This window comes from Condylura cristata, unplaced genomic scaffold (genome assembly GCF_000260355.1).
Source record: "Condylura cristata isolate star-nosed mole 26May11 unplaced genomic scaffold, ConCri1.0 scaffold00016, whole genome shotgun sequence".
Lineage (NCBI taxonomy): Eukaryota > Metazoa > Chordata > Mammalia > Eulipotyphla > Talpidae > Condylura > Condylura cristata.
The window spans coordinates 29,595,780-29,609,859 of NW_004567117.1; the positions used below are offsets into that span (position 1 = coordinate 29,595,780).

The 14,080-nt window shown below is 47.7% G+C and overlaps 1 protein-coding gene across 1 annotated transcript in view; it reads right to left on the reverse strand.

Annotated features, from left to right (window-relative positions):
* Positions 1 to 14,080, reverse strand: part of LOXHD1 (lipoxygenase homology domains 1) — a 117,801-nt gene that overhangs the window by 71,307 nt on the left and 32,414 nt on the right. The window contains exons 6-12 of the mRNA XM_004684005.2: positions 10,164 to 10,312; positions 6,688 to 6,811; positions 5,690 to 5,940; positions 4,608 to 4,743; positions 3,869 to 4,029; positions 2,822 to 2,908; positions 2,260 to 2,399 (exon numbers count right to left, since the gene is read on the reverse strand). Coding sequence (XP_004684062.1) covers positions 2,260 to 2,399; positions 2,822 to 2,908; positions 3,869 to 4,029; positions 4,608 to 4,743; positions 5,690 to 5,940; positions 6,688 to 6,811; positions 10,164 to 10,312 — 1,048 coding nt within the window. The remainder of the gene's footprint in view (positions 1 to 2,259; positions 2,400 to 2,821; positions 2,909 to 3,868; positions 4,030 to 4,607; positions 4,744 to 5,689; positions 5,941 to 6,687; positions 6,812 to 10,163; positions 10,313 to 14,080) is intronic.

Consider the following 14,080-nt stretch of genomic DNA (forward strand, 5'->3'; position numbering starts at 1 on the left):
AAAAAAAAAAAAAAAGTACTGCTCATGGTGGCACAATGGGCTAACGCACCGCACTGTGAAGCTCCCTAAAGCCACTGCAGCATGAGTTCGAACCCCCGCCATGGAGGTGACCCACAAGGTGCTGCAGACCTCTCCTGACCGGCCCGCTGCTCTCCTCAGCAGTGCAGTTCAGTAGATCTGCCTGTTCTGCTCCCCACTCTGTCTCTGGTGAATCTTCTCACCCAACACACCTCTGGCCTGTACCCCAATTCTGTAAGCATAAATAAATAAATATTTAAAAAAAATATATAGCTCATGGAAGGATCATGCTTAGTGAAATAAGCCAGAAAGAAAAAGAAAAATACCAATGGTTTCACTCATAGCAGGGGCATAAAGAACCAGGGGAGGAAATAATAATAATGAAAAACTATATACCAGAGACATTTTATGGGGGTGGAGTGGGGAATGGGATCAAAAATGGGGGCGGGGGAGAAGTGCACAGGACTATGGTGATGGCACACGGGTGAACTGGTGATGGGAAGTCACAGGGATGACAACTGAGATGGAAAAAGATACAAGAGGCCCCGCCATGGCAGCGTGGCCATCGCCTCGAGCTGTGTAGACCAAGGGGCTCCTGGGCCCCAGCCCTGACCTACTGAACTGACACTCAGCAGCTGGGGCCCAGACATCTGTTTTAACAAGTCCTCTGGCTGATGGTCCGCTCTCAGCTTTGAGGACCCCTGATTTAGCAGACCAGAGAGAACAGTTCAAACTTCCAAAAGCAACTCCCCGCAGCCCCGAAGGCTCAAGAACAAAAGCATCAGTAGCTTGAGAAGTTGGAAGTGAGGAGCTAAAATGAGAATTGGGTGTTCGCTTAGGCAGCACATACACTCAAACTGGAACAGCACCGAGATTACCCTGTCTCCACCAAGGATGACACGCAAATTCGTGAAGCATTCATTTAAAATACAAGTCACCAGTGTTGGTGAGAAGGGTTTACAAAGGCCACGCCCTCCCTAACTGCTCACATCTGCAAGCTCAATTCTGACACACAGGGACAGATAAGAGCAGGGGGGTCCCCCGCCGTGCTGGCTGCATGTTCTGTACACCCCAGCTAGAGCGGGGAGCTGTGCTGCCTGTCAGACTTACAGGGTGGGGGTTGTCTTGTTTCCAAAGAAAACACTCCTGAGTGTGAGAAGGCAGAAGGCCTTGTTCTAGTTCTCACTCTAAGTGTGCTATCAGGGTGAGAATGTCCTCACTTTCCTTATTTGTATCAAACAATTTTAAGGGCTTTTGAACATAAATATCCAATAGTTACATATTTTAAATAAAAATGAAAAAACATAAAGTAGAAGATACGTTTTGCTAATTGCCAGCATCACCTAATTAGATTAACAAACTGGGTAATCCCTTTTTAAATAGATACTTGATGTTTGGGGTTTCTATGTTTTTGCATATTTAAGGCTGTTTCAAATCATGTCAACAAATATACTTAGAACTTCTACTGGACATGCAAATGCCTGTCAAATCACATTATCCAAATATTTACAAGGGCTACTAGAATCATGGGTGACATGATTTCCTACATATTCTTAATTTTTGTAATGTTGCAGTATTGCTGTATTTAAAAAATAAATATTCAAGTTACAAATAGGTTAATTATCTTAAGTGCCAATTCTGATCAGTTGTGGTTTGCTGGGAATGCTATGTTGGGCTCTGAGGCTCATTTCAGCTTGAATAGCAGAGAAGGGGGTGATAGCTCACTAATATCTGCCAAGGAAAAGACAGGACATCTGCTGAGTATTTGCCGAGCCTCTGCTACTATACGCTAAAGGCAAAATGATATTTACTTCTTTGAATGGGGTGCTGGATTCCAGACTAAGAGTTTAGACCCTCTTCAGCCTCAAATAGAACTAGAGGGTTCATCAGGGGGCAATCAAATGTGACTACAAGAACCCAGGTCCAGCCTACCTTTTGAGGGGATAGCTCAGGCATAATCTGAATTTGTTTCCTTTCATTTGGGGGGCTCTGGAGAACTACTGTCCAGTGAAGGGCTTTCTTATCCCCTAAGAGTCAACATGATGATCCATCAGTCTCCCCTCCCTCCCCTATACCCATCCCCATGGATTTCTAGCATCATTCCCTAGAGACGACTCTTTCAAGTGATCTGGATGCTGGGAACTTCTCTATCCATCTGGCACTCAGAGGGAGCCCTGACAAAACACAGTGGACAAGACTGTCAGCTTGGGGGGCCCCCCAGGATCATGAGCTGAGCAGTACTTACTGCCCATGATTCTCCGCACGGCTGGCCCTTCTGCAGTCATCTCCCGCACAATCTCATTGTCATCTTCGTTGGCATCCAGCCAGCGATTACAGTTGAAATTGTACTTGTCCTTGGTCAGAGTATTCATTAGGGTCATCTGGAATGAAGTCCTGGGATGAGCAAGGGGGTGTCCCAGAGAGAGTCATTATACCCTGGGAATGCCACTCTGCTGGCTCTTCTCAGCAAGGCCCAGGCCAACCCCTAGAGATGACCTTGTGGGAGATAGACTGCCAGGTGAATATTCAACTCCCAGTTCCCTAGGGACCCACGCTGGCCTAGTAACCAGGTGACTGAGACAGAGCCAGTCTCCGAAACCACTGAGCATGTTCTTAGTCAACCTGGGAAGTCCCATCCCCATCAGGAAGTCCCTGCACCCCATGTCCAAGTCCACGGCTCAAGGTCACCTGCCCCTCCTCCTCTCCCTATGGCCCTAAAGCAGCCTAGGCTGGCAAGCTCATTAAAAAGAGTGCTCTGACGCCTCTCCCACTTGCCTCTCTGAGCCAAGAGGGTGCAACTTACCCTTTCTAAATGCCACCCTGAACCAAGGTTCCTTTTATCATGCCATGCCCGGATCTTATAAAACCTGCCGAGATCTGGGAGCTCAATCTATGGGGAGAAATGTCAAGGTTTGAGTGAACATAGCCAAGGGGACTGTGTTTGTCTTCATAGCAGGCCCCTGTCCGCAGGCCCCAGCTTTGGGGTGCTGAAGCACAGAGGACGGGTTTGCTGCCAGCCACCCTCATGAACGCCGCCCTCGCATACTCCTGTTGCCAGTGGCATATGAAGGCGACAGCCGCCGAGAGCCACGGTTAAATCTGGGCTGGTGAAACTGAACAAAAATAACTGACCCACAGGAGGATCCCAGCTAAAGAAAATCTTCCAAGCAATACACTTCCTGTAACAATATCCACACGGCAGCCCTGTGAATTAGCACAGGCCCACAGCCCCCAGGATTCTGTGAGGCACTGAGACAGATAGAAAAGATCAATACAGCAGTCATGCCCTGCCCCAGGGGCTGCCAGTCTAGCCGGAAAGACAAATATCTAAAGCGCAATGAACTGAGTGGTATAATGGAAGCACCGACCGGCGCTCTGAGAAGAGAGCAGCAAATCACCAGTGATGCTTCCCTAAAGGTCACCGCGGCTTTCTGTTGGCAAAATAAACCTCGCTCTAGCTATGCACATACTGGAAATTCAGAACCTCATTTCTTGTTCTAAAATATACTTTTTTCCTTCAATTTTCTCTTTGCTCTCTAATTCAGCCCAGATTGGGCCAATGGACTAACTCTGCTGGGGTTCTCTGTTCTACAGTGACTATTCCCCCAGTCGCTGTGTTCCTGGATGCCCAAGACCATTCCAGACTTGCTTCTCAGCCCAGGCTTAGTTCTGGACTGTGGACCCAGATCTAAATTCCACCCTTTCTAGCTGGAACTCTGGCCTCCTGGCGCCTCGCAGTTCTCCACAGCGGCTTTGTGTTTTCCAAACCTGGTTTGGAAAACTAGAGCTCATAATGAATGCCTTTTGCACTGTCTCCTTCTCCCTCCAGCCCCATCACACTGTCTCCTACCCTAAACTTCTCAATTATGCCCGGTTTGAACCACTTGTTGTTGGGATTCAAGAGAATCTCATCCGTCCGCCCCTTCTGTCCATAAATCTGGATGAAGATGGGAGAGTTGGTACCAGCTTTCTTCAAGTCAGTCGTCCAGACCCACAGGGACCAAGGGAATTCTACAAAGACACATCAAGTTGCACTGTGAGCTTCAAGAAGTAAAGAGATTTTGTGTTACTGGTGGGGATGAGAAGCAAATAAAAAGTGGATCAGGATCTAAGGGCAGGTTATATACCAGTGGGCCCCACTCAGAAATCCATTCTAACAAGCACCAAATGTAGGGAGTCAAGGAATCCTTGCTACTTGAAAGACAACATCTTAATCTCCTCTTTAATGGGGAAGGTCTATTAGTGTGTTTTCAACTGGTGGAGAGGAGGGAGCATTGACTGCACCCACCCTACCTCCGGCATACCCCAAGTGCAAATTTATACTTCTCGGCTTAACATCTAGGCCAGCATGGCAGTTTATTCAACTGGGGGCTCGGGATCTCAACCTTTCTGTCAGGTGTGCGGCTATGTGGCCTGTGCCTTGGAGAACTGAGCTCCAGAGTAGGGTTGAGAGTTTCCCCTCCTTTCCAGAGAAGTGAGAACCAGAAGCGAGTCCCCTCGAAGCTCATACCCAGTGGTCTGACATTCTGGCCTTTGCTGGCTCTGTCTGCAAAACCACCAGGCTTTGGCGCACTCCTCCCCCCACCTACTTTTCAGCCTCTTCTGCCTGAGAGACACCATCTCGTAGAGCTGCCTCTCGATCAGTCCATCCGCCTTCTTCTCATCCAGCCAGTTGCTGCAAGGGAAGGTCTGCTGGATGCCAGTGAAGGGACACAGAATAACCACCTGGGGAGAAGACCACAGTCCCCTGCAGTGAGCCCCCCTCAAAATGTTTACAGCCTCCTCGGCCTCCTGCCAGCCCTGTCTGCACCACGAATGCCAGGAAATGGTGCGGCTCTTCCCTGTACCTCACTAAACCCTCAATCCAAAAGTGTCTCCTCCAAGAAGTCTTCCATCAAAATGACATGAAATCATCCAATTTGCTAGCCCAGATCTCAAGCCTTTCCCTCTATGCACAATATTCTCTTGGATACCATGGAGTTTTATGCACTTTATAAAATCTCAGTCTGAATCAAATCAACTGGAATATTACATTAATAAGCTTTATTTATCTTGCAGGCAAAAGGTCAAACACATGAAAGGGAATTAATAACTGGAATTTAATATGAACCCGAACTGCCTTTTCTGGGCTGGCCCTCATTGGGTCTTCTCTCCTACTCCTCTGCATCTTGACCCACATTCTAAACCCCCAGGTTTACCACATGGAAGTCAAATTAGCCACTCACATTGTGAAAGTTTGAAGAAATAGCTCCAGAACCCTACAAAACCTTCTATCAGCAAAGAAATTCTCACTACTTAGATCGCTAGATTCTCAACCTTAGCTTCTACTTAACTTTAAACTCATTCACTGCCCACAGTCAAGGTTTTTGACTAGCCTTTCTCTTACTGGGTCTCTGTTTATTGTCAGGTGTAAGAAGCTTTCACTTATAAGCACTGAGGGAAAGGAGAAACGAGATAGGGGCAGAACATTTGCACAGAACGGCCCCCATTTCTGGCCACCGGCACAAGCTAAAAGAGCACATTTTTATACAAAATGCCCATTGAATGGGCACATAAATGTCCACAAAACTCTCTAACAGAATCTCAAGAAGTAGGATTCAGACTGTCCATTGTGTCTGCATGTTAAAGAAGGGAGGAGTGGACCAGGGGCGGGGCCGTGAGCAGCCCTTACCTTCTCGCAGTACCAGCCTCTGTTGACACCGACATTGCCATGCCCGATGGAGACTCGACTCAGGGGGCTGAGGAGGACAGCCAGCTCGACGTGGAAGATGTCCGTGCGGCCACGGTCAAACACACCACCCTCGAGGAAGATTTTCCCGCTGTTCTTATTCCCTCTGGCCCCGTACATGACCATGTAGATTTTGGATTTGGTCCCAGCCCCACGGAGATCCCCAGTGAAGATGGTGACAATATATGAAATCGCTGGTGTGGCAGGAAGGAGGAGAGAGAGGTTCCGTGTGAGCTGCATTACATCTTCCTGCCCGCTCTAATGCCTGCCCACTCTACTCGGTCCCCTGTGTTCCCTCCAGTGAACGACATGCATCACCCTCTCAGCAACACGCTGTCTTTTTTAGACTCCGTGTGTCAATGTATCCAACTTTAGTAATAAACGAGGTATTACTACAAGAAGCTGCCAGATTGCAGGATTATAGGAAACTCACAAAGAGAAGGAGGAACTTGGGTTGGCTAAGAATAGTATTTTTTATTAATGTTAATTACCATGTACATATTATTAATAGCTGCCGGATGAATTCTATCATGTCTCATTTAATAATAATAGTCAACTCTGTTCATTTATATTCATGGTTATCTTATTCATTTAGCCTGCTCTTTGGCTAATAACTTCCAAACATAACTTTAATGGAGGAAGGGACTAACGAACTCCTTCACCTGATGTGGTGGGCGGAGGGGAGAGTGTGGGAGGGGGAGGGCTTCGGAGATGGGCCCTTTGGGATCCTTCACCCTGGGCAGTTAGTGTTAGCTCAGGGGACTCTCCCGTCTCCTCGGATGTCATCAGCATCCCAGGCTCCAGCCCAGAAGAATAAACACTTTCCCAAGCAGGAGCTGAGATCTGACTCCCAAGTGACCTCCAGGCCCACAGGTGGAAGCATTGGCCCTCAGGCAGAAGTGAAATACTAGCCAATGCCACCTCCTCCTCCGCCATCTTACCTGTGGCCTCAGCACCACCCACTAAAATATCCCTTTGGATTTTGCCATCATCTTCATCCAGGGCCAGCCAGCGATTAAGAGGAAAGTCGTATTTTCTTTTGTTTCCAATATCTTCAATGATAATCTGGGTAGGACACGAGAGGGAAGGAATGCTAAGCCTGTGGAGGACACAGCTGGTGGCCAGTCCTGTCCCTCTGTCACTGAGTATCCCTTTAGGGCATATCCTCGCCTTCTTAGTGGCCCTAGAAAGCTCTTCACACGGACACACCTATTGCCAGGAGAGCCTTGCAAAAACACTGAAAGTCACACAGGGAACACTGGGAATTGCTTCTTTCTAAGTTATTAAACCTCTGTTTCCCGCAGCTACAGCTCTTTTTTAAAAAATCAAAGGCGATTCTCTTGGGGGAGTGTGCTGAGAGAAGCAATACACTTGGGTGTGCTGTGAGGGGCACAGGCATAGGAAGCCCGAGCTTGTAGATGGCAACATCTGCTTTCTCCAACCTGCTGAAGGTTGGGATCTGGCATTCTGGGTGAGCAGAGTCCACACAAGGGGAGCTGCAAACCCAAGCCAGACACATGGGGTCCAGGTTCTTCCAGTCACTTACAGAGAGATTAGCAGAAGAGGCACGATGAAGCCTCCCTTGGGAGACTCAGATGGGTTGGGTGGGCAAGACTGTGATAACGGCGTCTTCTAAAACTCACCCAGGAGAAGAGGGGCCTCCCCAGGTTGTACCAGGAAGACCCAATGGGAAACTCAAAGTTAAGCAAATTGTCAATGACTAGAACTGGTCTTCCACTCATAACATTATGCGGGCAGGAGCATCTCGTGATAGACAAGGAGAGAAAGGAGGGAGCGAGGGGAGGAGGGAGAATCATTCTGAGGAACCAAAAGAAAAGCAGAGTCCTAGAAAGGACCTAATACCAGATGCAGGAAACTGCTATGCCCAGTCAAATACAAGATTTTGTCTTCAGGAAATAGGAGTGAACATCTAAGTATAAAAGAGGCGGCAATGAAAATGTAATAAAATTATATTGCATTAAATAAGGAAATGCACCAAGAAAGTTTAAACTATAGCCCAGATGGAAGCTGACCTCACAAGGAGCAGCTGTCAAACAGCCTTTCAAGGCCACATGCAGACCTGGGTGCCCGTTGCAGCTCCTTCTGCTAAACCTTGGGTCTTTCGAGACAGAGACTGTCTTCCTTCCCAGAGCTGGGCTTCAAGATAGAGCTCAGGGTCCTGTCCCCGCCAAAGTCATAATAGGCACTAGTCTGCTTCCCCTCGTCCTGAAGACACACCTGGGTGCGCATTGACTATGTGGGCTGTGGGCTCTGGCCCATTTCTGTTCCAAGCCAAAGAGCATGTAGCCTCCTAGGACCCTGCTCAGCAAGAACCAAGCTGGTTTCTCCTGAGGCCAGGCGAGCCTCTACCTTTCCCAAGAAACTTCGGCCATCCCTCGCTTCACTGGTCAGTGCCCAGGCCTGTGCTAAGATCTGGGAAGTGCTCTCAAGGGATTGGAGGCCAGTTACAGAAAGGCCAGGGTGCTCAGGACCCTTTCCCAATGACTTCTACCTAGCCTGCTTTGACTGTGAAGCCCGGGAAGCTAGCCACGTGACATCACCAGTTAGAGTAGCACATGACTTGTTTCTGGCCAAAGAAATGTAGGCAGGAGTCTCAAGATGGGTTTTGTTTATCTCAGAATAAGGTAAGATTTCTCAGGAAAAGTCTCCTTCCCCTGTGGTCTTCCCTTTGGTTCCTGCCTGGAACACAGAGAAGATGCCTAGGGGTTCAGTAGCCATCATGTGATCACGGGGCAACAGCTGGAGGATGAGCACCATCTCCCCAGGATATCAGCACAGCAAGAAGCTGTGGCATCTGGATTTTGTATGAGGTAAGACAAAAAGGCCCTAATTGTTTAAGAGTGCACTTCCATTTTCTTTTTTTTTTTTCAAAGATTTATTTATTTATGCATACAGAACTGGGGTACAGGCCAGAGGTGCAGGGGCAGTGAGAGGATTCACCAGAGACAGAGTGGGGAGCAGAACAGGCCGACTGAAGAAGAACACTGCTGAGGGGAGCAGCGGGCGAGTCAGGAGAGGTCTGCCGCACCGTGTGGGTCACCTTCAGGGCAGGGATCGAACTTGTGCTGAAGTGGCTTTAGCTTCTTAGTGCTGTGCTTTACCCCGCTGCGCCACAGGGAGGGCCCGCACTTCCATTTTCTTATACCTCCAGCCTAATATATCCCTAACTGATATCAGGAAGTAAATGAACTTAAACAATAATAAAACTGCAACTACCAGGCTCATGCTCTATCGTCAAATGAGAATAAGCCTAAGGTTTTCTGTTTTAATCATAAGACCTTTTCTGAAATGTTTTGCAAAAATATGTTGCACATTAATCATTTCCTTTCATTCTGTAACAAACTGAAATATACTGATGATCTCACAGTGAAGAGAAATATATGCAAAGGGCTGGCAGACCAATTGCCAAGTGACCTCAGATTTCTATGAATTTTTAATATTCTTCTGGCTTTTTATATCTTTGCTGACTCCCCATGATAGTCCTCAGTAACCCTACTTAATATGATGCCTCTTTGCTATAGGTTTTAAATTGCAGGTAGCAAGTTTGCTAGAAGGAAAGGAAAGTATGCCCTGGACTCTGAGCAGTCGAGAGGATTCTCCTCCAAAATCAAGGCCTGGCGAGCCAGATGGATGGCTTCATGAACTTTGAACAAGACAGATTTTAGCCCCTTGGAAGCTTTTTTGCTTTTGTCTTGATCTTTAGCTTTGTTCTGCATAAGGGAAATTATGAGGGACCTGAGATTCAAAAATATGGGGGTACAAAGCAACAGCCCACGAGTCATATGAAAATGTATGATTAGAATCAATAGGACAGGCCCTCCCTGGTGGAACAGCGGGTTGGAGCGCTGCATTGTGAAGCTAAGCCAAGCCATGGCCATTTCAGGGCAAGTTCCATCCCCACCCTGGAGGTGATCCACAAGGCACAGCAGACCTCTCCTGCTCTCCCGCTGCTCCCCTCAGCAGTGTACTTCAACACTCTGTCTCTGGTGAATCCTCTCGCCTCCCCTGCACCTCTGGCCTGTACCCTAGTTCTGTATGCATAAATAAATAAATCTTTTTTTTTTAAAAAAAAAGGATCAATGGGCCACTGTCTATTGGTATAAGAGGCAGGCAGTCACCATGCAGGGCAGGGAGAGGTTCTGCAGGCCAGAGTCAGGGAGGCCTCCTGGGAGAGGCTGAGGCTCAGGCCCTGCCAGGTTCGGCTGAGACAGCTGGCCTTCCATGCAAGGTGGAAGCTGGAGGCTCTGGGGGGCAGCAGGGCGGTCCTGGGGGCATAGGTAAAGCAGACAGAGGTAAGCAGACCTGCAGGGGGAGGTGAAGGCTGCAGTGTTCCCTCGAGGAGCCAGAATGTCCCCTTCCTGCACCATAGGACACCCAGACACGAAGCTGAACCCACCTTGGACAGGAACCAGCCTGCAGACCTCCCCTTGTTGTTGTGGCCAATATTGATCTTCATCAGCTGCCCCAGATCCGGAGCATCCAGCATGAACTTGTCTTCAGCTCCCTTTTCAAAGTTGTCCTTTTCGTTCTCCAGCCTGCGTTCCCCTGCCAGCACAGACAGAGAAAATAACAAGAGACCAGGGAAAAGAGAATCAACTCCAGTCCTTAATGATTCCCCCTCTGGAGAATGGCCCTCAGAAGACAGCACCGTGGGGAGGCTCTCTGGGGGGTCACAGGAGATGAGACAGCAGGCTCTACACGCCTGCTCAGATGGACTGCAAAGCTCAATGTGCTCTAGGAAATGAAGGCCATTAAAAACCAACACTGGGGCCCTCCCTGGTGGCGCAGCGGGTTAAAGCACAGCACTGAGAATCTAAAGCCGCTTCCGCATGAGTTCGATTCCCGCCTGCCCCGGAGGTGACCACATGGCGTGGCAGACCTCTCCTGACCCGCCCACTGCTCCCCTCAGCAGTGTACTTCGTCCATCTGCCTGTTCTGCTCCCTGCTCTGTCTCTGGTGAAGCCTCTGGCCGCCCCAGAGTCTCTGGCCTGTACCCCAGTTCTGTATGTACAAATAAATAAATCTTTAAAAAAAAAAAACCAAACCAACACTGAGGTTAAAAGAACAAAATAGTGTTGACCAGAGTGGAGAGGATAAAGGGGTCGGGGTCGGGGGGTGGATGGAGACTTACTGTTCTTTGGGTGGCAATTATAATACAGCGTACACAGCTGTCAAGTTGCTGCATGGTGCAACAGAAACTTACACAACAGGACTTTAATAAAAATTAAAAAACCAGGGCCCTCGGTGGTGGTGCAATGGGTTGGAGCACCGCACTGCAAACTGGCTGCAGCTGCTTCAGGGCAAGTTTGATCCCCGCCTCCAGAGGTGACCCACATGGCGCGGCAGACCTCTCCTGACCTGCCCGCTGCTCCCCTCAGCAGAGTACTTCATCAATCTGCTTGTTCTCTGGTGAATCTGCTCTGTTTCTGGTGAATCCTATCACTGCCCCTGCCTCTGGCCTGTACCCCAGTTCTATATGCATAAATAAATAAATATTTTTAAAATCAAAAACCAGAAAGAAAAGAAAGCTTATTACCTTTGTAAAAAGTTAACTAGGGTAGGGCCTCCCTGGTGGCACAAGGGGTTACATCTCAGCACTATGAAGCTATTGGCAGCCTTTGCAGCACAAGTTTAATCCCCAGCCAGGGAGCTGACCCACACGGCACAGCAGATCTCTCCTATCTCACTGACTGTTTCCTCAGCAGTGTATTCAGTCAGTCCATCTGTTCTGCTCCACACTCTGTCTCTGGTGAATTCTCTCACCTCCCCCAGCACCTCTGACCTGCATCCCAGCTCTTGTATGAATGCATGAATAAATAAAATAAATCTTTTAAAAAAAAAGTCAACTAGGGTAGGCTTCTAGAGCAGAGGTCTCTGGGTTCCTTCAAATCCTTCATCCCCAGGTAAAGGCAGAGAGGGGCCTTGTGTGTGGTTTCTTCCCAGGACCTGTAACTAGGCTTCTGCTTTCTGCTTTAACCTAGAGTCACATCTTAATAAACTGGTTTACATTAGACTCCCCGGTTTGTACCAGTTTCTTGTCCTGAGCCGGGTGTACAACTGTGGCAAGGGCTGGCTGGAAGCCTGACAGCCAGCAGACTTCCTTAGGCTGTCTGCTTTTCTGGAAAACACCATCAATAATGACTGCCAGACACTGCTAGGTGTTCAACACCATTTTTTTTCACACTTACTCCTCGCCATAATTCAAATGAGAAGTGTTATTAACTTCATCTTGCAGATGATGAAACTGAGACTTAGGAAAGTTAAATAACTTGCCAAAGGTCACAGAGGCAATAAGCACATCCTTAGGACTCATTCTAATCTGTGCTGCTTTGCAAGTTTCCATTATTATTATGTTCCTAAGCCTCCAGGTCATACAAACCTTGATAACCCCACACAAGCACCAACTTTTCTTTTCTTTTTTTTTCTTAAAGATTTATTTATTTATGCATACAAGACCTGGGGTGAGGCCAGAGGTGCAGGGGGTAAGAGGATTCACCAGAGACAGAGTGGGGAGCAGAACAGATAGGTTGACTGAATACACTGCTGAGGGAATAGTCAGTGAGACAGGAGAGGTCTGCTGCACCATGTGGGTCAGCTCCCTGGTCTGGGATCGAACTCCTGCTGCAGTGGCTTGATAGCGCCATCTTTAACTCCCATGCCACCAAGGAGTCCCCAAGCACCCACTTTTCTCTTATGCCATCTAGTTTCCCTTCTCTAAAACTAAGTCTGTTACACTTTTCTAAATTTTAATTTGTGAGTGGGTGCTCACCACTCAGATTTAAAAGGCATAACAGAAGCTACCATTTTGTCTAATTTGCTTATGCCTTTGTCTTTTTTCCTTTTTAAGATTTATTTATTTATACATACAGATCTGGGGTACAGGCCAGAGGCACAGGGGTGGTGAGAGGATCCACCAGAGACAGAGTGGGGAGCAGAACAGGCAGATCTACGAAGTACACTGCTGAGGGGAGCAGCGGGAAGGTCAAGAGAGGTCTGCCGCACCATGTGGTCACCTCCGGGGCAGGCGGGAATCGAACTCATGTGGAAGTGGCTTTAGCTTCTTAGTGCTGTGCTTTACCCCGCTGCGCCACCAGGGAGGGCCCCAAATGGACTTTTTGTACCTGTCTTCTGCAGACACCTACAGGCTAGCTGACATCTACAGGTTTGCAGGGTCCAGGTGGGGTGCTCCTTGCATTTATTACAAACTGCTCTTCACAATGATTGTGCTGTACCAATTACCACTGGCAGTGTGGCCAGAGGACTCCATTCCCCACAACTATTATTTACATGATGTATCTTAAATTTTTTAGTGTGTGTACAATGGTATCTCATTGTGACTTTATTTCATTGTCTTCGTTGTTTGAAGATATTCTCCATATGTATGTGTGTGCATATATTTATATATAAAGAAAGTTCATCCTGTAAAGTTCAGACTTGCTCTTCAGTAATTTTTCTGTTGCTATTCTCTTTTCAGATAGAGACACACTTTCTGTTATATTTCCTTTGCCTCTCGTGTCTAAGCATACAGAACTTTTTCTTGGTGTAATGGATTTTATCAACATTTTAGTAGACTTTGTCAACATTTTCTCTCGCTGCGTGTCCTTTTAGTGAATTGTTCAAGAAACTCTGCCCTAGCCAGGAGGAATTATAGGGAGAAACAAGCCAGAAGAAGAAAGATAAATCCTGGGTCACTTATATGTGAAATCTAGGGAAACCAGAGTCAAAGACGAACTTTTTAAAACCAATCCTTGAAAACTGACCACAGACGGCTATGAGGCATTAAAAAGCCATGAGATCCATGGGGTGGAGGTGGGGATGGGGTGGTGATGGGAAAATGGGGAAGTCCAATGAGCCATGGTAAGGACTGCGGGTGTGTTGGGGGTGGGAGCACACCTCAGGTATTAATAGAGCTAGAACAGCTTCTTTCCCACTACTGATAGGTATCTGGTAACTTTATTTTCTCTTACTTATTCTTAACCCATCTGTACCACATATTTAAACTGGATTTTTTTCCATTTAATATGAAAATCATATATGGTCAAAATATTGACAAATACGTAAAACAATGGTACTTTATAAATTAAAAAAAAGAAACTCAGCCCTCCCAGGTGGCGCAGCGGGTTAAAGCACAGCACTAAGAAGCTTAAGCCACTTCCACATGAGTTCGATCCCCGCCTGCCCCAGAGGTGACCACATGGCGTGGCAGACCTCTCCTGACCCGCCCACTGCTCCCCTCAGCAATGTACTTTGTTGATCTGCCTGTTCTGCCCCCCACTCTGTCTCTGGTGAAGCCTCTCACCCTCCGCATCTCTG